General features: G+C 36.3%; 1 protein-coding gene across 1 annotated transcript in view; it reads left to right on the top strand.

Moving 5' to 3' along the window:
- The window catches only part of PPP1R1C (protein phosphatase 1 regulatory inhibitor subunit 1C), a 126,347-nt gene that overhangs the window by 39,354 nt on the left and 63,621 nt on the right, over positions 1-23,372 (top strand). The window contains exons 3-4 of the mRNA XM_020888682.2: positions 17,121-17,158; positions 22,110-22,170. Coding sequence (XP_020744341.1) covers positions 17,121-17,158; positions 22,110-22,170 — 99 coding nt within the window. The remainder of the gene's footprint in view (positions 1-17,120; positions 17,159-22,109; positions 22,171-23,372) is intronic.

The following is a 23,372-nucleotide window of genomic DNA, read 5'->3' as shown; positions in this document are numbered from 1 at the left end:
CAAGTATTGATCTACTTTTCTATTGTTCCTATTGAGCAGAATAAATTACTATAAGGACTGGAAACATGAACTAGTTACTAGCCTACTTTGAAATCCTTTCTTATGCTGATATCTTACATTATTTCATCAGAATTTTGGTAGAAAGTGTTTGAGAAGCGATCATCAAATTGTCCTGCTCAAATAGCCGTCTATTAGAGATTTCTCATTTCCCTTGGGTTGGCTACTTCAATCTTTCAGCAAATTAGAAGTCTTTGTCATATTTCGAAAAATTTTAGGCACATGTGCAATATTTAAACAGTAGTATAGCAATACACTACAGATTTTTTTTTTAAAGAAAATGGCTACTCTTTAAAGCTTTCTAAAATTTCTAAAAATAAAATGTCAATCATCATTATAAAAAACTTTATACAAAGCTCTTACCTTATTAAAAGATTTTCCGAATGTAGCCACCTATAGTAAATAAAATGGATGAGCCAAGAAAATGTAATAAAAATTAAAAAAAAAGAAAAAATTATAAGTAGACCAAATTATTCATATAACATATGTTCATTCACGTGTTAATATAATTTCCTTTCACCCTACAAAATCTGTTTTAATATTTGCTTCTTCCCTTTGACTGAGAATATATGATTATGTTTATTTCCGTCTTTGATAGCTGCAAAGTGCTTATCATTGAATTTACAGAATATTTATCTGCATTTCTTTGATATGATGTTTAATTACTTCATAGTGTTCATTTTTCCAATTATTTTGTAAACTTCTGGTAGTCAGGATTAGTACCTATATTTTTCTTTTCTATACATGTAACTCTCTTCCATTTACATGTCAGCATACACTGTAGTCAACACAAAATATTACTTGTGATTAGACTAAGTAGTTATATTCACTGAAAAGGAACTGCTGAACCAGAATAAAAAGTTATGATTTACTTTTTTTTTCTATAAATTTGGTGAAACCTCAATGAGAATAGAAATGAATGTTTCTTGATCTTTGTTCTATTAAGTCCAAGTACTATTCCACATTATAGGTAAAATGCCAAATATAAGCAACTTAGTTTAGATTCTCTGGAATGCAGAGTCTGAGAAAAGGGTCGGGATGGAAGTACTTTAACTGGAATGTAGTCTCAGAAAACAAGAATGAGTGAGGTAAGGAGGAAGGAAAAAGGAAAAGGCTCATAATCAAAGTCATTCCTGTAGAATGGAGGCTCGATTGTGTTGGGTCTCCTGAAAAGCACCTAGACAGCCTTTCTAGTGCTGCCCACATGAAGAATAGAAGCTGGAACTCATATACACTGTCTCCACTCCCCTACTGTCCCTTGGGAATAATAATGCACCTGTGGTTAGTTCTCCTAGAGCTACAGAATGGCTAGGGAGAAAGAGGAAAGATAAATGTGGCATTTCTCCTTTGAGGTGGTGAAAAGAATTTCCAGACCCAATTCCAACAGGGGTGTGTTCCTCATACCAACAAGCCAATTCTTCCCCACACCAACAAGCAATTCTCAGGACACCAGCAGGGTGTCTGAGAATTCAACTCCATTCTAATTCTATATAAAAGATAGCATCATGTTTCACAGGTTGAGAACTCGGTCCTACAAGACCATCCTCCCCTTCAAATGTTAGTTGTTAGCCCAGTTAGGTACTTATGCTACTAGCTGACTGGCTACAAACTGGAGGTTCCAATGACTTCCTTTTTGGGTTTGATTAATTTGCTAGAATGGCTCACAGAACTCAGGAAAACTCATTTACCCACTAGATTACCAGTTTATTATAAAAGGATATTAGAGGATTTGAATCAACAGCCACATGAAGAGATATATAGGGCAATGTCCTATTCAACCTCAAGTCCCTCTCCTCTTCCCTAGAAATTAGGAGGTGAGACAAAGTTCCAACTCTCTAATCACATAATTGGCAACCAGCCCCTACCTTGAGTGGGTTCCAAAGTCACCTTCCTTGAAGAACTGAGGATAAGAGTTTTCTTTAAGAACTGAGGACAAGAGTCCAAGTATTATCTCACTGCTCTTATCTCAGGAAATTCCAAATGTTTGAGAAGCTGTTATCTAGGAATTGTGGCTGAAGGCCAAACTCAGATAACCAAACATATGCATTCTTCCTATAAATTACAATATTGCAGATGGGATGCAGAGAACAAAAAAATTATATTCGTTTACTACAATAACACAATAATCATTTCTTGTGCCTTGACTTGGGGTCGTGTCTCCGTTCTGTACACCGGCTTTTAAGAGGGGGCATTCACATGATGAGAAAAATCAAGATAACATGAGTTATGGAAACCAAGTCACATGGATAAGCACTGAAGGAACTGGAGGTGTTAGCTTAAAGAAAAGATAGGACAAAAAGATAGGTTTGGTCAGCTGGAGGGGTATATGAGCATTTCTGGAGCTGTTTACTGCAGCTATGACTGAAGTCAGGGATGGGCTGATAGGATGAGACACAGGCTATCTGAAGTATCCTCCATGAGAAGTAATCTTTAAGAAAATTTTAACGAGAATATTTTAAAACTTTCTTCTCAACCTTTGGAAATGCAACTCCAGTGAGGCCCCCAAAAATCAAAGAAAAATTGACTAGTAAATGGTGATGGCTAAATATTAGAAGAGCAAGAGAACACACAAATCAGCACTTTCTTTCAATTCACTATTCACAGAGTTATATTTAGATGAGTGCAAAATGCATTTGGTCAACCACTTCACATTCAAATTCATATGTGTGGAAATAAATTTGATCCATCTGTGTCTGAATTTTTATTTTTTAAACCACCAACATTTTCTTTTACAAGAACTGATTTCCAAGGAGTCTTATGATATCCCCAACCTCCTGCCAAACCTCTCAAAAAGTCTGAAATGTGGAAGATGTACTGAACCTCCTCAAATATACTGGTTTTTAAATAAAAACAAGCAATAAACAAGCAAAATAATACCCGACTTATCTGTTACAATGGCATCCGTGTTGAAATGAAGCATAAAAGAGGAAACGAGAAAGTTCTATATAATATCTATTTTTAGTACATATATGCTTAGATATGGTATAATGCAAATAACCTACACAACAAGTTATGTGTAAGCAGCTTGTGTATGAACCTCTAGTTTAAACGTGGAGTGGATGACCCAGGACAAATTTATGCTTACTCTGAAGAGTGACTTAAGTCATAGGTTACCAATGACGTTTCCCCATCTACCTCCTGGCTACTCCCTTGTCTCCTTACAGACTTCTCTGCCTCAGTCTATCCCGTAACTATTGCTGTTACTCAGGGGGGTTCTGCCTAGATCCTTTGTTTCTTTAGTTCACCATGCTCCTCTAGGATAATTTAATCCTATCCCATGGCATCACTGACCATTTAGATGCCAGTGACTTTTAGGCCTATATCTTCAGCTTGGCTTTCACTTTTGGAAAAGACTCTTCCCAAACTCTTCCCACTTAATCAATAAGTACTTTGGCGTTTCCATAAGTACTCATTTTATGACCCAGAAACTTTTTTGACTTCTTTTTCCTTCTTTGTCACTCCCTTCCTTCCTCCAGTGAGCCCCCAAGTCCAGACCCTTCTTTCTCTTAAGCATCTCTCTAATCTAGTTCAAATCATCCTTTTCTACCACCTGAATTACTGAAACATCTCCCTAACTGAACTAACCATACTAAGGATAGCTTCCTCCAAACCATTCTATGCATAACTCTTAAAGGCTCTTTCTATAACAGAAATCTGATCATGCCTCTTTCTGGTTAAAACCACTTTTAACCATCACTTTTCATCACTTTTAGAATGAAGTCTAAACTTCTCATTGTATTTACAAAGCCCTAAATTATCTGGCTTATTAGATTTTCAACCTCTTCTCTGAATTCACCCCTGGCATTCTACTGTCCAAATATCTGAGTTTTTTTTTTTTTTTAATTTCTAAAAAATAATCATGTTCTCTCACACATCCAGTGATAGGTACTCCCATACTTTCTTCTGATTAAAATTTATTCTCCTCCCCAGTCTATCCCATCCAACTTCCTTGTCTCATCAATTTTTCCTGTTCCACTGACAGGACCATGCCAGCTTAAATGTCCTTTCTTCCACTGGTTCTGCCAAGGCTGTTTGATGCCCCACCCACCTTGTACTTCCTCTCTTACAGCCCTTATTTATCGCAATGTACTATAGCTGTTTCTCTATCAGTCTCTTTCAATACAGTTTAAACTCTCTATGAGGATTAAACCCCACTTCCTAGCAGGACTCCCAACACATATTACACATGCAATAAATTACTGCTAAATATATTTAAAATCTAATATACCATTTTAGATCCATAGTAACAGCCTTACACATAGAACAGACTATCATAGGTGCTAACTTATAAACTGCATTTAAGAATGTGTTTTCATTTTCTTCTTGTATCATCATTCATAGGAAAAATGTTTTAAGACTTATACAAATATAATGCTATTTTCCCTTTTGCTGTGTAAACACACACATAGTTTTTTTTTCTGTTTTATCTGAACTTGTTGCTAAATGTATTGAGTATCTAAGTACTTTGTCCTTTAATAGTTCTTTTATATACCTACTATAAATAATCATTGCTTTTTAGAGCATACTGGAAATCCTCAAGTAAATTACATTTTAGACAAGAAAACTGAGAGAGTGTATGAAGGTTAAGATTTTTAAGACAGATAAAATACTAAGAGTTGTATTAGAACTAGATTACAGAGATGTTTAATCTTCCACTCTTTAAAACTGATCAAGCATCTTTTTTTGGAGAAATATTACCTAGAATGTCAAGCAAATGTTTATAGATGTTTAAGAAAAGCTAACTTCTATATTTTTCAAGTCTATAAAAGTTATATGAAGTGGGATAGGATTGTAAAGATATACTTCCACCGACCTTTCTTTCTATTCTAACAAAAACACATTTACTGTCGATGACAGAATGCCTATAGTGACTTAAGCTCTGAAAATATTACCACATGTTTATAGGGACATGTGTATTTAATATGTAGATACTTTGTGACTTTTAGGAATATATCTTTCATCTATAACTAAAAAAGAGAATTTTACTTTTTATAGAGAATTCTAGTTAAAAGGAAACTGTTCCTTTATGTCATTTTATAATAGTCTGTTCATGATAGATCTACTTAGATAAAATTATTTTGAAATTCATAGTGGTACATCTACACAGTCAAAAAATGCAAAAGAATTTGGGAAAAAATTAAATTCTTTTTCAGTTGAGGATCTCAAATAGGAAATAAGAATTTGACTTAAATAAGAAATCCTTTAGTTTAGCAGTTTGATTAAGGTACAGAAGCTTCAAAATTATCAAATGTCCACTTCGATTGGCTTCATAATACGTTTAAACCTAATTTTAAGTGTAGCATTGCTTCCCAGTTTTTCTTAATGAATTGCAGCCCCCAAAATTGGTCTTCAAAAATTATGAACTGACAATTTAAATTAGAAATACACTGATAATATTTTCAGGTTGAACAATCATATCAAGTAATTAAATTTATGAGCTATAAAGAAACATTAAGAAATTTACCTTTATATTCCATTACCTTTTTAAAAATGGAAATTATTCCATTTTTTTCTGATGGACTGGTACAAGTTGCAAATCAGATTTTAAAAGTCCCTGTCAATTTTAACAGCTAGTGAAAAAAATTTTTGAAAAAAGAAAAAGAAGGCATTCTATGAAGTGGAAAGAGTATTAAATATTCCAAATTTTAGTAAAAAGCTAAATCTATTTTTATACCAATGCCTCTTAGACCTATCTCTAAAGTAGATTTTCTCAAATTTCCCTATCATCACCATTCAAATGATTAACCTCTGAATAATTTTCTTGTGTTCACCTGTTTCCCTACTCTGAATTATGGGTCTTCATTTGGGGAATCTGCTAAGAATACCTCTGTGGTATTCTATGTGATAGAATAGTGAGATTTTAGTGTTTTAAACCGGATAAAAGCTTCATTAATCATACCCTGTTAAAGGTATTAAGTTTATTGGTCAAAATGACAGAGCACACTGCTGAGAAGATAATAAGTGCTTGATAAATAATTACTTTAGTAGTAGTCCAATTACCTGAAATATCTGATATTTTTTAAAATCTATAAAATTGATAAAAAATATGACTTGCAATCAGCCTTCTAGGTAATTTGATGAAAACGAGATAGACTTTTTAAAAATCAGAATTACTGGAATGAATGTAACTGTTTAAACAAATGTCATCCCCCCCAAAAAAAACCCATACATTAAGTGAATCAATTTATTTTCTTGGAGCAAATGTGGGAAATCCAAATGCCAAACAGCAAGAAAAACTTTACCAAAGACTGAAAATTACAATTGATAAGATGATGCAACAGTTCTTTGACCCCCACATAAGCCGGTTCTGTGGTAGGATAAAAAATGTTTTATAAGAGAAACCAAGTTTATAAAAATTGAGACTACTAATGAAAAACAGACTTCTGGGGTTTTAAATGATCTGATTTTCTGTTCTTCTTTTACTGTGTTTGGAAATGACAGCAGAAATCATGAAATATAAGCATAAAAGTAGTTTAGGATATTTCTAACCTCTATTACAAGACAATTACTGGTTGAGAGTTCTTTCTTAATAAACCAACATGATTCATCTTGCGTTTTCCTTGTCGTCTCCTTCACTATTGCCACATAGAATACTTTGTACCTGGTTCTTATCAGCTGCCCCACAAATGAACCATTTCGTGGGGAGCTCTGAGAGATAAAAATCTATTTGATAATGAGGTTATATCCCTAATTTTGTCAATTAAAAGTGGAAAGCTATAAATAATATAAGAAGAAAAACACAGCTGTGTGAATCTTGGCACAACAGGGTGAAACTATCCCTACCGTTTGCTTCTTTTTGCCACATCCCCCTTTCCAATGCATATAAATTCATTGCTCTGGTGGCTTCAGTTTGGGCCCCAGTTTTGACTAAATCTAACAGCCCAAAGAAAAACACAGCTGAAACCACTGCCTGGTGGTTTAACTCACAGCCTCAAATGATAGGCTTCCAACAGAGCCCAGCAGGTTTTCAGCAAGAAGGCTTATGAATAGAGTTCATTTTGGAAAGTGAAAAGTTTGATAAAAAGTCAGAAACAGAGGCTTTACCATAGCTGTCTTAGGAGATTTTGCATAGCTCTACTAGAAAGAGACAAGGCAATATTCTAGTCCCCTACTGTAAGAAATACCTGTTAGATTTCTCTGGTGCTTTAAAACGGACTTAATCTTTGTTCAAATGCTAAAACCACAAGGGAATGACAAATTCACATGCAAAACGAAGAGCTGAACTGTGCATATTTATTTCTTTCATTTGTATTTTATTTATTCTCATTCAGTTCTGAAGACCTGTGGGTCAGCAATCATTCCTGAACTAGTAAACCTAAAGCCTTTATGGGAATTTTGTCCTTGAGTCTGCCCTTCTCACAGATTATCTCCTCATCAGCTGTAATCCAAGGATCTCCAAATATATATATATATATATATATATATATATATATATATTCAGAGGTATATAAACGTAAGATAATCAGCTGAAATGTGGTTTTATTTAGAAACACTGCTGTTTTCAGAGATCTGATGGTAAATTCCTTCTGAGACTGTCAAAGGTGGCACCAATGTCGTGACTAAGTCTCTGGAACACCTCAAAAAGAGGACTAAACTGTTTTTCTCTGTTGCTACTCCTCTGTGCAACAGAATTAATTTCTTCCTACAAAGTGGGGATAGAAAAAAATTAAAAAGAATGCTGAGTGAAAATAGAAATATTACTTAGGATAATATCTCAGTTTTCTGCCAAAGTATATAAGCCATTTTATTAAATGGAGTGGAACATATAACTGAAACATACGCTGAGCATCCTTAGTGGTGTTTATGAATAAAGATACAACAAGCTTTTGTCAGAAATATTATTTCGGGAACTATACTGCCATAATTACACTGAAAAGGAAATTTAAAAAATTGTAAATTTTCAATATCTTAAAATTAAGAATTGGACAAGGAGCTATACTACTTCAGTTTTGACCAAAAGAAAGATATATATAACAACAAAAAAAAAAAAGCAAAAACTGTGTCTTAAGAGTATGCAGGATTTAATATATCTTCACTGTGGAAGGGTAATTTCTCTACATATAACATTCTGGGTTGACTACTTTAAATGTTTACCATCTGATTCCATCGTTTTATTGTTTTGGTCTACCTTACTGCTTTTTGAAGACTTTTTTTCTCAATTGGCTGCTTTTAAGATTTTCTCTTTTATATTTGGCCATCAGGAGTATTGCTATCATAAGTCTAAACACAATGTTCCTTTTTCTCCTTTTGGTTTTCTTGTTTCTGTCTCGAGGTTTGTTAAGTGCCTTATATCAGCGTCATCTCTTTTTTAATCCTTGATCATTATCTCTTCCATTTTCTCCGTCTTCTACTTCTGGGGCTCCAATTACCCTTATTTTACACATTTTTGACTGTATCTCAGTTGTCGGTTATTTTCTGTTCTGTTTTTTCCATTCTTTTCTTTTTCTTTGTGTACTTTAGTTTGGATAACTCTGCGGAGTTGTCTCCTGTTTCATTAACTTATTTGTAACTTCTGCTAGATTCAACATGCCCTTAATCCATTGGATTTTAAATTGAGATCTTATCTGTTGAAATTCATGAAGTTGCTTCTTTTCATGGATTCTATTTCTATGTTAAAATTATTTATCTTTAAATCTATTTTGTCCCCTTCTATTTTTATTGAATGTATTAATCATAGTCTTAGATGGAGAACTTCAATATGTGAATCACCTATGAGTTGGCTTCTACATTCTCATATTCTCTTAGTTCTTATTCTCTTTTTTATCTAGTAATTTTTATTGAATACTGGACATTTGTATTTAAGAAATTTAGAGTCTCCAAGATGTTTAAAAATATTTTTTTAACATGTTCAAAGTATTCATCTTTTTCTCTTCTAGGCAGATAGAGTAGCAGACTGATCACTTAATCCAATCATAAACTAAGCTGAGGCCAGATTTTAGGTTTGGTTCGGCTCAATTTTCCTATGTTTTCTGTTGGTTCTTGTCTTTTCAACTAGAAGTCTGCAAGTCTTTGTCCCTTTGGAATTTATGTTCTAGGTTTAAGAGGTTTTTGAATTATTTATTCACTATGCTTTTTAACTTCAAAATCTCTCAAATGTTTTAAGGGGAAGACAAATTGTATGCTTGAAGTCCCTCAAGTCTTCAATATTGTTAGTCTCACATAGTTGCCAAAATATCCTCTAGATTTTCTGTTCTCCTGCAGTTGCACTTTGCCGTCGTTGCTTTAGTTGCTAAGTTGTGTCCGACTCGATGATCCTATGGACTGTAGCCCACCACGCTCATGGGATCTCCCAGGCAAGAATACTGGAGTGGGTTGCCATTTCCTTTTCCAGGGGATCTTCCCGATCCAGGGATCAAATCCTCATCTCCTGCCTGGCAGGAGGACTCTTCACCACTGAGCCACCTGGGAAGCCTGCAGTTGCCCTTTGCCAGGGATCAAATATGACTTGTCAGCTTCTCATTCTGAAATGTTTCTGATCTCCATAGTTTTCTTTGGTTCTGCAGATCCTGTTGCCTTCTACAATTTATCTTGCTTTTCTAATTTTGGTAGGTGAAATCACTGGCCTGCCATGAACTGGCTCATATGACCCCAAACAAAACATCACATTTAATATTAAGACAATTTTCACACACCCCCCTCCATTCCTTGTTTCCTTTCCTAGCTCTGTAACTATCCCATGTAATTTCTACCCAGTCAGTCTTTTAGTAACCATTTCCTCACAGCTCATGCTCTCAGTGTTCATGTGCTTGGTCTTAATGCTTGGTTTTATGAAAGCTGATCATCATCACCTAGTCATATGGCCCTGTGAGTTTATACCGTACCTTGAAATCCTAATTCTAGTCTTTAGGACTAAACTGCCTCTCAGAATCCTACTCCATCTGCTGACTACTGTTTCAGTTTAGTCTTTTGGATGCAAAATTGCTACCTCTACCACTCACTACTGACTCTATAAGTCTTTGCTTGTGCATATGTTGACTCTTAACAGCATCTTGTGACTAACTGCTCGGATGCCACCCTTACCTGGTTCTCTGATGGTAGTTTCATATCCTAGCATTCACTGATCTCATAGTCAATTTAAATTATTTTATTCTTCTAGACCCTTGCCAAAATAAATATTAGTATTGCTTCACTTAGAAATATCTGGCCACTTCTTATCCATAAACCAGTACTTACATATTTTTTCAATAAAGTAGCATATAAATCAACTGCAAAGTTAAGAGAAAATTTAAAAGAAAAGCATCTTAATATTGAAGATTCTTTTCCACTTTATTTATCAATTTGGGTATGCTTTACATGCCTGTCTTGGAGCTCAAGGACATACCTGACTGCAATTTATACCAAACTGTATTATAGTAGCCAAACATGTTTTCTTGACTAAAAGGAAGAGAATCAAAAACATTCTGAATGTTTCAGAGACGCTTCCCATAGAGAAGGAAGTATGTTCTGCTTTTAAACAAAAATAAGACCATAACTAAAGCCTTTCATAATCCAGTAAAACATGAGGTCAGATGTGAAAATAAAGCTATCTTTGCCTGAATACTTTGAATTTTACTGAGTAAATTGATGAGGAAAGATGCAGCATTTGTTTCAAGCACTAGCTCAAATGGATAGAAAAATAAATGGAGAAGAATATGTTCATTATTGAGACTTAGTTTCCAATGTTATTAATATTTTTTTGTGCAAAATGTGTTAATAGCGTCTCCTGAAGGAAGAAATAATAATTTAGACACTGTCTAGAATATAAAGGCTGTGTGATATTATAGTGTTTACTTTCTTGTTAGTAGATTAAGGGAAATGAAGAGGTGAAGAATCAACCTCTAGTAATAGTAATAATGGCAACTGGAATACTGTGGTTTAATGAGGGACTTTTTCAGTGCAGAGATTGTTGTATTAGTTGCTAAGTCATATCTGGCTCTTTAGCAACCCCATGGACTATAGCCCGCCAGGCTCCTCTGCCCATGTGATTTCCCAGGCAAGAATATTACAGTGGGCTACCATTTCCTTCTCCAGGGGATCTTCGCAACCCAAGGATTGAACCTGAATCTCCTGCCTTGGCAAGTGAACTCTTTACCACTTAGCCACCAGGGAAGCCCTCATGGCAGAGCTATATGATTGCAGCCATGAAACTAAAAGATGCCTACTCCTTGGAAGGAAAGTTATGACCAACCTAGACAGCGTATTAAAAAGCAGAGACATTACTTTGCCAACAAAGGTCTGTCTAGTCAAGGCTATGTTTTTCCTAGTAGTCATGCATGGATGTGAGAGTTGGACTCTAAAGAAAGTTGAGCACCAAAGAATTATGCTTTTGAACTGTGGTGTTGGAGAAGACTCTTGAGAGTCCCTTGGACTGCAAGGAGATCCAACCAGTCCATCGTAAAGGAGATCAGCCCTGGGTGTTCATTGGAAGGACTGATGTTGAAGCTGAAACTCCAATACTTTGGCCACCTGATGCGAAGAGCTGACTCATTGGAAAAGACCCTGATGCTGGGAAAGATTGAGGGCAGTAGGAGAAGGGACGGAGGGTGAGATGGTTGGATGGCATCACCGACTCAATGGACATGGGCTTGGGTGGACTCCGGGAGTTGGTGATGGACAGGGAGGCCTGGCATGCTGCGGTTCACAGGGTTGTTAAGAGTCGGACAAGACTGAGCAACTGAACTGAACTGATAAGGGAAAATGGTAATATTCCTAAGGGTTATTCCTCAGGTTTTGTTTTTTTGTTTTTTTGACAACTAAATATCACAAACACAATAGCTGTAGTATTTCCACTGTTGGACACTTGAGAAAATAAAAATCAGTCAACAAATTATCATCCATGCTTCCTAAACTTCACCTCAGTACAATCACTCAGTGGTGTCCAACCCTTTGTGACTCCATGGACTGCAGCATGTCAGGCTTCCCTGTCCTTCACCACCTCCTGGGGCTTGCTCAAACTCATATCCATTGAGTCGGTGATGCCATCCAACCATCTCATCCTCTGCCATCCCCTTCTTCTCCTGCCTTTAATCTTTCCCAGAATCAGGGTCTTTTCCAATGAGTCAGCTCTTCACATCAGGTGGCCAGCATACTGGAATTAATTAGAACAGCTGCCAAATGAGCGAACTAGGAAAAAAGTAATCCATGTGAATCTTTAATAAAATATGTTTCCTTTTTTTGTGTGTGTGATACTTCCCCCAAATTCAAAATAGGGAAGAAATAGAAGTTAGTTTGGAATCATGCAGAACAACTTTTCTTTACTGTTTCCCCCATCTCATTTAACGGTAGTACAATAATAAAATCATGAAAATGACTTTCTTACAAATTGTGTTTATAGTTTATGCTATTTTTATCTTGTGTAGATTCCTGCTGCTACAACTTAGAAATGGATTTATTGCATGACCGTAAAGATCTCCCTGTTGCTACAGCTTTATAGTGATACTCACCCCTTTCTCTCCCATGATCCCCAATCCCTAGCAACAACTAATCTGTTCTCTATCTCTACAATTCTGTCATTCAAGAATAGTACATAAATTGAATCATACAGTCTGTGACCTTTTGAAACTGATTTTTTTCCCTCCACATACTGCACATATATCATATATAATTTGGTCATTTTGATTTTTTTATCCACTGTGCCCATCTCTGTGTTTGAATTACTATGTTTAGGTCAGTTAAATTTAATGTAATTATTCATAAATTAGGACTTAGTTTTTATTTTCTGTCTCCTCTTCATTTTTTCTTTTTTATAGCTTTCGGTGATTTAGTGATTTTTGAGTGTATATCTCAGTAAAGATTTTTTTAGTGATTGCTCTACTATATATAAAGAATTTATCACAATTTCCTGGTGCCAATATTTTAAACAGCTTTAGTGAATAGAAACTATTTCTCTTTAAGTCTCTCCTTTCTCTAATTTAAAATATGATTTTCTTAAGTATTATGTCTACACACACTGAGAAGAATATCAGGTAATATTCTTTTCAGTTACATTACCTACTGTCCAATAATAACTATCTGGGGTTCTTCAAATCACATATAGAATTCTGACAGTAATAACAAAAATATTTTCAGGGGTAATTTGTGTTTGTATTTAGTATTTTTATTTTTTTTCCCTCTAAGTTTTTGTTGATAGTTTTTTTTTTTTTCCCATTTATTTTTATTAGTTGGAGGCTAATTACTTTACATCATTGCAGTGGTTTTTGTCATACATTGAAATGAATTAGCCATGGATTTACATGTATTCCCCATCCCGGTCCCCCCTCCCACCTCCCTCTCCACCCGATCCCTCTGGGTTGTTGATAATTTTTAAAGAAGAGTTTTGGATTTACAGGAAAATTGAAGAGGGGTCCTCTAATATTAACATCTTACATTAGTCATGAAAGTGTAACACAGTTATAATTAACAACCCAATATTAATATAGTATTATTAACTGAAGTTCAAAGTTTTTTAGACTTCCTTAAGTTTCTAACCCAATTCCCCTTTTCAGTTCTAGGTTGTCATCCAGGATACTCCATTATATTTAGTTATCAAGTCTCGTAGGCTCTTCTTGGCTATGACAGTCTCTGAGATTTCCCTTATTTTTATGACTATATTAGAGTAGAGAAACAGAATCAATAGAAAGAGATTTATTATGAGGGCTTGTTTAAATGATTATAGAGGCTGAGAAGTCTCATAATCTATCATCTTCAAGTTAGAGTCTCAGAAAGCCAATAGTATAGCTCCAGTCCAAATCTGATGGCCTAAGAACTAGAGAGCTCAATAATGTAAGTTCTAGTTCATGCCCAAATTTCCAATGGACTCAAACCAGGACTCAAGTGATCAGCTTCCCTGTTCTTAGGTTTTCAAATTTGGATTTAGTTTTTCTTTTTCTTCTAGTTCCTTTGGTCATGAAGTTAGGTTGTTGATTTGAAATCTTTCTCCATTTTAGTGAGCAGTTAGAGCTATACATTTTCCTCTTATCCCTGCTATCACTGTGTCCCTTAAGTTATGGTACATTGTGTTTATGATTTCTTCTTTGATTTACTGGTTGTTTAAAACTGTGTTGTTTAGCAATAAATGCTGGAGAGGGTGTGGAGAAAAGGGAACCCTCTTACACTGTTGGTGGGAATGTAAGCTAGTACAGCCACTATGGAGAACAGTGTGGAGATTCCTTAAAAAACTGGAAATAGGACTGCCATATGACCCAGCAATACCACTCCTGGGCATACACACCGAGAAAACCAGGTCTGAAAGAGACACGTGCACCCCAATGTTCATCACAGCACCGTTTATAATAGCCAGGACATGGAAGCAACCTAGATGCCCATCAGCAGACAAATGGATAAGGAAGCTGTGGTACATATACACCACGGAATATTACTCAGCCATTAAAAAGAATTCATTTGAATCAGTTCTAATGAGATGGATGAAACTGGAGCCCATTATACAGAGTGAAGTAAGCCAGAAAGATAAAGACCAATACAGTATACTAACACATATATATGGAATTTTAAAAGATGGTAACAATAACCCAATATGCAAAACAGAAAAAGAGACACAGATGTACAGAACAGACTTTTGGACTCTGTAGGAGAAGGCGAGGGTGGGATGTTCTGAGAGAACAGCATTGAAACAAGTATACTATCAAGGGTGAAACAGATCACCAGCCCAGGTTGGATGCATGAGACAAGTGCTCAGGGCTGGTGCACTGGGAAGACCCAGAGGGATGGGGTGGGGAGGGAGGCGGGAGGGGGGATTGGGATGGGGAACACATGTAAATTCATGGCTGATTCATGTCAATGTATGGCAAAAACCACTACAATATTGTAAAGTAATTAGCCTCCAACTAATAAAAATAAATGAAAAAAAAATAATAAAACTGTGTTGTTTAATTTCTACAAATTTGTGAATTTCCAGTTTTATCACTGTTATGGATTTCTAACTTCATCTCATTGTGGTTGGAGAAGTCACTTTAGGTTATATTTATTAAGGCTTAATCTGTGGCCTTACAAATGGTCTGGGAAGTCCAGGTGGCTCAGTGGTAAAGAATCCCCCTGCCATTGCAGGTGATGTGAGTTTGGTCCCTGGGTCAGAAAGATTCCCCTGGAGAAGAAAATGGCAACCCACTCCAGTATTCTTGCCTGGGAAATCCCATGAATGGAGTAGCCTGGCAGGCTACAGTCCATGGATCACAAAGAGTTGGACATGACTTAGCAACTAAATAACAACACATGGTCTATACTGGAAAAAGATCCCATGTGCACTTGAGAAGACTATGTATGCAATTGTAATTGGTAGAATCTTTTGTATATATCCATTAGATCTAGTCATTATGCTGTTTAAATCTTATGTTTCTCTATATCTTCTTCCTAGTTTTTCTACCCATTACTGAGAGTGAGGTATTGAAGTTTCCAACTATTACTGAAGAACAGTCTATTTGTCCTTTTAATTCTGTCAGTTTTGCCTCAGATGCTTTGATGGTCTGCTGTATATATATAAATATATATTATATATTATTATATATTATTATATGTAAATATATATTTTATATGTATATAAAAGATATAAAAATGTTTATAACTTTCACATCCTCTTTCTGTATTCTTTTCTTAGTATAGAATGCCCTTCTTTGTCTCTCATAACTTTTTTGTTTACTTGAAATCTATTTTGTCTGATATAAGTACAGTCAGCCTGATCTCTTTGGATTTCTATTTGCACATAATTTTTTTTCTATTCTTTGACTTTTACCTTATTTATATATTTGGATGTAAAGTGGGTCTCTTGTAGGTAGCAAATAGTTGGATCATATGTACTCATCTATTTTATTACTCTTTGTCTTTTGGAGATTTTAATCTATTTACGCTTAAAGCAGTTAATAATAAGGAAAGACTTCCTCCTATATTTTTGCTGTGTGTTACCTATATGCCTTATGATTTTTCTGTCCCTTATTTCCTGAATTATCTTTTTATGTTTAATTTTTTATAGTGAATTGTTTATATTTCCTTTTGCACACATTCTATAGCTGTTTTCTTTGTAGTTATGATGGAGATTAAATTTAGAGTCCTAAAGTTACAATACTTTAATTTGAATTTACACTAGCTTAATTTCAATACAAACATACAAACACTTTCTTTTTTTACAGCTCTGTCCCACCCCTTTTGGTTATTGAGATCACAAGATTACATCCTTATACACTATATGCCCCAAACCATAAACTAATAATTCTTTAAATTCACCAGTCTCTTAAATTATCTAGAGAGCAAACTGTAGAATTACAAACCAAAGTTACAATTATACTAGCTTTTAGACTTTCTTTGATGAATATCTCATTCATATACAAATCATGGTATCAGTCTTTCAGCTTTGGGACTAATTTATAGGTGAGGAAAGGTCACCTGGGTCTAGAAGCCAAGAGGCAGAATCCATGCAAAGCAGGTGAGGAGACGGGAAAGAAGCCCCACCCAGAACATCCCCCCTCTGTGAAAGGGAAGCATGTGAACACCTTTTTCTCCTCTCTCCGCTTCATCACAACTCTTTCTTACACAGACTATTTGGAAGTTGCCCTAGAAGTGTCATAAGAAATATTTCTGACAAAGTTACTGATTCTTTCCAGGAGCATATAGAAAAGAGAGGGCTGCCTCTCTTAGAGTCAGGATTGGGCTCAGTGGAAAAGTAGGTTTGTTCTGCTTATAGGTGAACAAGGAAAATTGACAGAGGCTACGACTGAGTGACTGAACTGAACTGAACAGTCAATACACAATACTGCAAAATCCATGAGGAGAGGTTATTTGCGCCTTAACACTGTGATGTTCATGATGCCAACAGCTGGTCTGAGGCATTTCCCTGGTCCTCCTTCTGGATTGCTGGTGGGCAATTTGGGATTTCAGTGTGGTTATTTTTTTATTGCCTTTTTTAAACCTTTGGGAGAGGGTTATCTCAGAAGGCAACTGTTTCTTTCTGCATCTCGCTTCCCTCTCAGCCACTAGACTAAGTCATGGATATTGTATAAGCATAAGAAAATGATTAATTCATTCTGTTGCATCTTATTGAAAATTTAATGTGCATATTATAAGAAAACATATCTAAATTGCACCTACTTCTCTTGCAGAAATAGATGACAAGAAGGTGACCAACACACAAGCAGAAGTAAGTTTTCTTCTATTTTGTGTTAAATATATGTCCAATCCAATCAACTAAAAACACAATCAGCTCAATTTGATTGTGATACAAATTATGATATCAATATAACTGTGTTGTATAAACTATTTAATTTGCTTTTCCTGACTGGATAAACAGTAAAATGGTGTCATTAAATTGTGACTTCTACCTTTGATTCTCCACCTATGAAATACTAACCCCTGGAAAAACCTCTAAAATAAACTACTTATTTTTGAGTAAAGATAGGGTATTGATAATTTCAGTTTTGTGACTGGTGGTTGCCTTGAGAATCCCATGAACAGTATGAAAAGGCAAAAGGATAGGACACTGAAAGATGAACTCCCCCGGTCGGTAGGTGCCCAACATGCTACTGGAGATTAGTGGAGAAATAACTCCAGAAAGAATGAAGGGATGGAGCCAAAGCAAAAACAATACCCAGTTGTGGATGTGACAGGCGATAGAAGTAAGGTCCGATGCTGTAAAGAGCAATGTTGCAGAGGAACCTGGAATGTTAGGTGCATGAATCAAGGCAAATTGGAAGTGGTCAAACAGGTGATGGCAGGAGTGAATGTCGACATTCTAGGAATCAGCGAACTAAGATGGACTGGAATGGGTGAATTTAACTCAGATGACCATTATACCTACTACTGTGGGCAGGAATCTCTTAGAAGACATGGAGTAGTCATCATGGTCAACAAGAGTCTGAACTGCAGTACTTGGATGCAGTCTCAAAAACAACAGAATGATCTCTGTTTGTTTCCAAGGCAAACCATTCAATATCACAGTAATCCAAGCCTATGCCCCAACCAGTATCGCTGAAGAAGCTGAGTTGAACGGTCCTATGAAGACCTACAAGACCTTTTAGAACTAACACCTAAAAAAGATGTCCTTTTCATGACAGGGGACTGAAAAGCAAAAGTAGGAAGTGAAGAAACACCTGGAGTAACAGGCAAATTTGGCCTTGGAGTACGGAATGAAGCAGGGCAAAAGCTAATAGAGTTCTACCAAGAGGATGCACTGGTCAAAGGAAACACCCTCTTCCCACAACACAGGAGAAGACTCTACATATGGGCATCACCAGATGGTCAACACTGAAATCAGACTGATTATATTCTTTGCAGCCAAAGATGGAGAAGCTCCATAGAGTCAGCAAAAACAAGATCGGGAGCTGACTGTGGCTCAGATCATGAGCTTCTTATTGCCAAATTCAGACTTAAATTGAAGAAAGTAGAGAAAACCACTAGACCATTCAGGTATGACCTAAATCAAATCACTTATGACTATACAGTGGAAGTGAGAAATAGATTGAAGGGACTAGATCTAATAGACAGAGTGCCTGATGAACTATGGACATTGAATAGGAGACAGGGATTAAGACCATCCACATGGAAAAGAAAAGCAAAAAAGGAAAATGGCTGTCTGAGGAGGCCTTACAAATAGCTGTTAAATGAAGAGAAGTGAAAAGCAAAGAAGAAAAGGAAAGATATTCCCATCTGAATGCAAGGAGAATAGCAAGGAGAGATAAGAAAGCCTTCCTCAATGATCAGTGCAAAGAAATAGAGGAAAACAATAGAATGGGAAAGACTAGAGATCTCTTCAAGAAAATTAGAGATACCAAGGGAACATTTCATGCAAAGATGGGCTCAATAAAGGACAGAAATGGTATGGACCTAACAGAAGCAGAAGATATTAAGAAGAGGTGGCAAGAATACACAGAAGAACTGTACAAAAAAGATCTTCACGACTCAAGATAATCACGATGGTGTGATCACTCACCTAGAGCCAGACATCCTGGAATGTGAAGTCAAGTGGGCCTTAGAAAGCATCTCTACAAACAAAGCTAGTGGATGTGATGGAATTCCAGTTGAGCTATTTCAAATCCTGAAAGATGATGCTGTGAAAGTGCTACACTCAATATGCCAGCAAATTTGGGAAACTCAGCAGTGGCCACAGGACTGGAAAAGGTCAGTTTTCATTCCAATTCCAAAGAAAGGCAATCCCAAAGAATGCTCGAACTACCGCACAATTGCACCCATCTCACAAGCTAGTAAAGTAATGCTCAAAATTCTCCAAGCCAGGCTTCAGCAATACGTGAACCGTGAACTTCCAGATGTTCAAACTGGTTTTAGAAAAGGCAGAGGAACCAGAGATCAAATTGCCAATATCCGCTGGATCATAGAAAAAGCAGGAGAGTTCCTGAAAAACATCTATTTCTGCTTTATTGACTATGCCAAAACCTTCAACTGTGTGGATCACAATAAACTGTGGAAAATTCTGAAAGAGATGGGAATACCAGACCATCTGACCTGTCTCTTGAGAAACCTGTATGCAGGTCAGGAAGCAACAGTTAGAACTGGACATGGAGCAACAGACTGGTTCCAAATAGGAAAAGGAGTATGTCAAGGCTATATATTGTCACCGTACTTATTTAACTTATATGCAGAATACATCATGAGAAACGCTGGGCTGGAAGAAGCACAAGCTGGAATCAAGATTGCCAGGAGAAATATCAATAACCTCAGATATGCAGACGACACCACCCTTATGGCAGAAAGTGAAGAGGAATTAAAAAGACTCTTGATGCAAATGAAAGAGGAGAGTTAAAAGTTGGCTTAAAGCTCAACATTCAGAAAACTAAGATCATGGCATCTGGTCCCATCACTTCATGGGAAATAGACAGGGAGACAGTGGAAACAGTGTCAGACTTTATTTTAGGGGGCTCCAAAATCACTGCAGATGTAATGAAATTAAAAGATGCTTACTCCTTGGAAGGAAACTTATGACCAATCTTGATAGCATATTAAAAAGCAGAGACATTACTTTGTCAACAAAGGTCCGTCTAGTCAAGGCTATAGTTTTTCCAGTGGTCATGTATAGATGTGAGAGTTGGACAGTGAAGAAAGCTGAGCACCGAAGAACTGATGGTTTTGAACTGTGGTGTTGGAGAAGACTCTTGAGAGTCCCTTGGACTGCAAGGAGATCCAACCAGTCCATCCCAAAGGAAATCAGTCCTGAATATTCATTGGAGGGACTGATGTTAAAGCTGAATCTCCAATACTTTGTCCACCTGATGAGAAGAGCTGACTCATTGGAAAAGACCCTGATGCTGGGAGGGATTGGGGGCAGGAGGAGAAGGGGACGACAGAGGATGAGATGGCTGGATGGCATCACCAACTCAATGGACATGAGTTTGAGTAAATTCTGGGAGTTGGTGATGGGCAGGGAGGCCTGGCATGCTGCGATTCATGGGGTCACAAAGAGTCAGACACGACTGAGTGACTGAACTGAACTGTACTGAAGTGGTGTGTGAACATCACAGGTTGGGGCAGCCACTTTTGGAATCCTGGAACAAGAAGGTGGAAGACAGACACCTCTTAAGGGTTCTCTGATGTGTGGAACCAAGAGCAGACCCTGAAGCCAGAGGCTCCACACACACACATGCAGGAGTTCAGGTTGAAAATATGAACCAGGGGAGGCTCGCATAGCTGATAACAAAGGATATACAAAATACAAGAAAATGAGCAAATGTGTGTCCATAAATGGAATAAATATTGAATAGGATTCATGAAGACTTAGTAATCAATGGCCACATGAGTAGGCATACAGAAATGTGGAAAGAACAAAATACCAGAGAGTATCTCTCAAGATGTTTCTAAAAATTTAATGAAATTGTAAACATGAAACGGTTTGAAAACTAAATTCTTACATAAAAATAGTTTTTATTACTTAATAAACTTTACTAAGCAAACCAACTTTTATGTAGAATTAATTTTCTACTTCATCTTTGAATATGTATTTGGGAATAAATATATAATACAACTGGAAGTGAATGCTTCTTAAAATCAACCAGCTGTAACAGAATACAGTAGAGGTAGAACAGAAGTCTCAGCCAACCACACATTTATACTCATGTAGAGCTGCCCTGCTTGCATCTGTGCATCAGACATATCAAAACACTCTATCCTGGGGAAATTTGCTTGTACCTTTTGCTTTGGTTGATATGGATTCAGTAGCTATTTGGTTGAATTTTTTAGTTTTTAAGAGATTGTTTTTGCATCCTCTGAATACCAGTATCTTGATGACTCCTTTGAGGGCAATTAAGCTTTAGCACATGTGAGTAAAGATGCCTAAAGCTCTATTTACTGTGAAACAGTTTCTAGTATTTTTCAGACTCTGTACATTATGTTCTTTCTAATATGGATGGAAAGCCTAGAACAATCCTCAGAAAGTATCTTGTAATTATTTATACTCAAACTTTTTAAAGCAAAAATAAATTCTCCAGACATGAAAACTCCAGCCTTTGCCACACTGAAATATAAGTAGATACACTATTAAAAAGGAGTTTTTTATATAATCTGATTGAAGTATAGACCACATATATATAATTTATTATAATGAATAATGGTTTATACATATATACATGTCTGTATCTATCTATATGTCTATCTCCATCTAAACTTTAAAACTTTGGCCCTGAAAAGTATTCCAGTTTGTATCATTTTTAGTGCAAAAAATTCTTCCCCAATAAATTAATTCTCAAAGTGCTTAAGTAAGAGTGTTAAGTATCAGTTTTGTTATGAAAGATCTTTTGAACATATGAAGGAAAAGTACCTCAACACTGTAATTTCAAGTAAATGGAGCTATTAGATTGAACACCTCAATTCCATAGGGTTATAGATTGGTATTACTTAACAAAGACTTTAATTAACCCTCCAGTACCATTAACAATCCTAAGGACAGATATAATTATACCTTGGTAATAGTTTTGGAGTGTATTTTGTCCTGGCATTTATGTTTGTCTTTAAAATACAAAGGATTAGTAGTAGTTTCTTTTCTCTATTTAGAATAAACTGTTAGTAGGTGTTTATTTCTCTCAAAGGGCTAATGGCATTGTGCTTTTTATCCAAATATAAGACTTTGCCTTTTTTTCTTTATCCAGTCGCAGAATGCAACCCCTAAGCAAAGGAAGCAGAGCGTGTACACGCCACCCACCATGAAAGGTACTGTTCAGGTACTGTTTCGGGTTCTTGTGAGTGCTAAGTTCATGACTGACAGGCATTCTACTCTCAGGCACCTTATACCTGCTTAAAAGCTACATCTAATGTCACCTCTACAACTTGGTAACGTGACTTTCAGTTTAACCAAGAGTGAAACGGTTGAGGAAGGAATAACTAGATATGGCTCAAAATCTTAGTCTGGATATTCAGATTTTCTAGAATAATGACAAAAGCTTTCTTTTACCTTTTCTCGCATGTTCTCCTTGCAGAGATTTTTCTAGAACCCCTAATTGCTCTTGCCAATGTTCGCAGATAATTATCTTTTTTTTTCCCTAGGCATAAGCAAAGTATTTCTTGAATTTTGGACAGATATAGAGTAAAGTGTTGCTTCATTGTCCTGTGTCAGAAGCAGCTCTAAGAAATCAAATCAAACAACTATTAGCTGTACATATAACAGCTGCTGAAATAACAACTAAGAAGGCTAGCTCAGATTCTGGCATTCTCCCAGAGTTTCTACCCCTCCCTTCCAAATGAGAACTGCTAAAAGAACATCTAAGTGTATCAGAATTTTGACCAACATCAATTTCAGGGAAGGCTTCTCTTTTTTCTCACACAAGAGCATCCCTGACCTGGGAGAATGTGTCCCATCCAGCAGCTCATGTTCCAGGCTGGCTCTTGGGCCGCTGGCCCAGGGGCTCATCATGCAGTCGTCCAACTTTGTTTCAACTACAAGAGAGGCCAGCTGAGCAGCTTACTCTGGAGTCTAGAGAGATGTCTAAATTGGGAGTGAAATTTTCCACTCTGTATTCTCTCTAGACTTGGGGCCTTTTCAGAGAGGTGGGATATAAATGGACACATTAATAGCTACTTTCCATAAACTTCCTTCCTGAGCAGCTATAAAATATCATGTTTGCTTGTTCATGAGACTACAGTAAATAATGCAATCAGCATTGCAGGTCATTTCAGGGTAATTATTGAGGTTATCAGGCTTCCTTCTCTCAAGATCAGTGTAATCATTTTTGAAGATACTTTGCCTATTGCAAGCCATCTTGTACTTTTAAGACACGACAGTTTTGGCATGAATGGGCCCCAATGAAAGATATATGTTCACTCATTTAATGATTTCCTCTGTTCTATTTTGGGTTAGTTTAACTAAATAAAGACTGTTCTCATGTCCTTAGGGAATAATAGCATTATTTTTAAAG

The sequence above is a fragment of the Odocoileus virginianus genome, chromosome 13, assembly GCF_023699985.2.
Source record: "Odocoileus virginianus isolate 20LAN1187 ecotype Illinois chromosome 13, Ovbor_1.2, whole genome shotgun sequence".
In the NCBI taxonomy this organism is placed as follows: Eukaryota; Metazoa; Chordata; class Mammalia; order Artiodactyla; family Cervidae; genus Odocoileus; species Odocoileus virginianus.
This window is presented reverse-complemented; position numbering and strand designations above follow the sequence as displayed.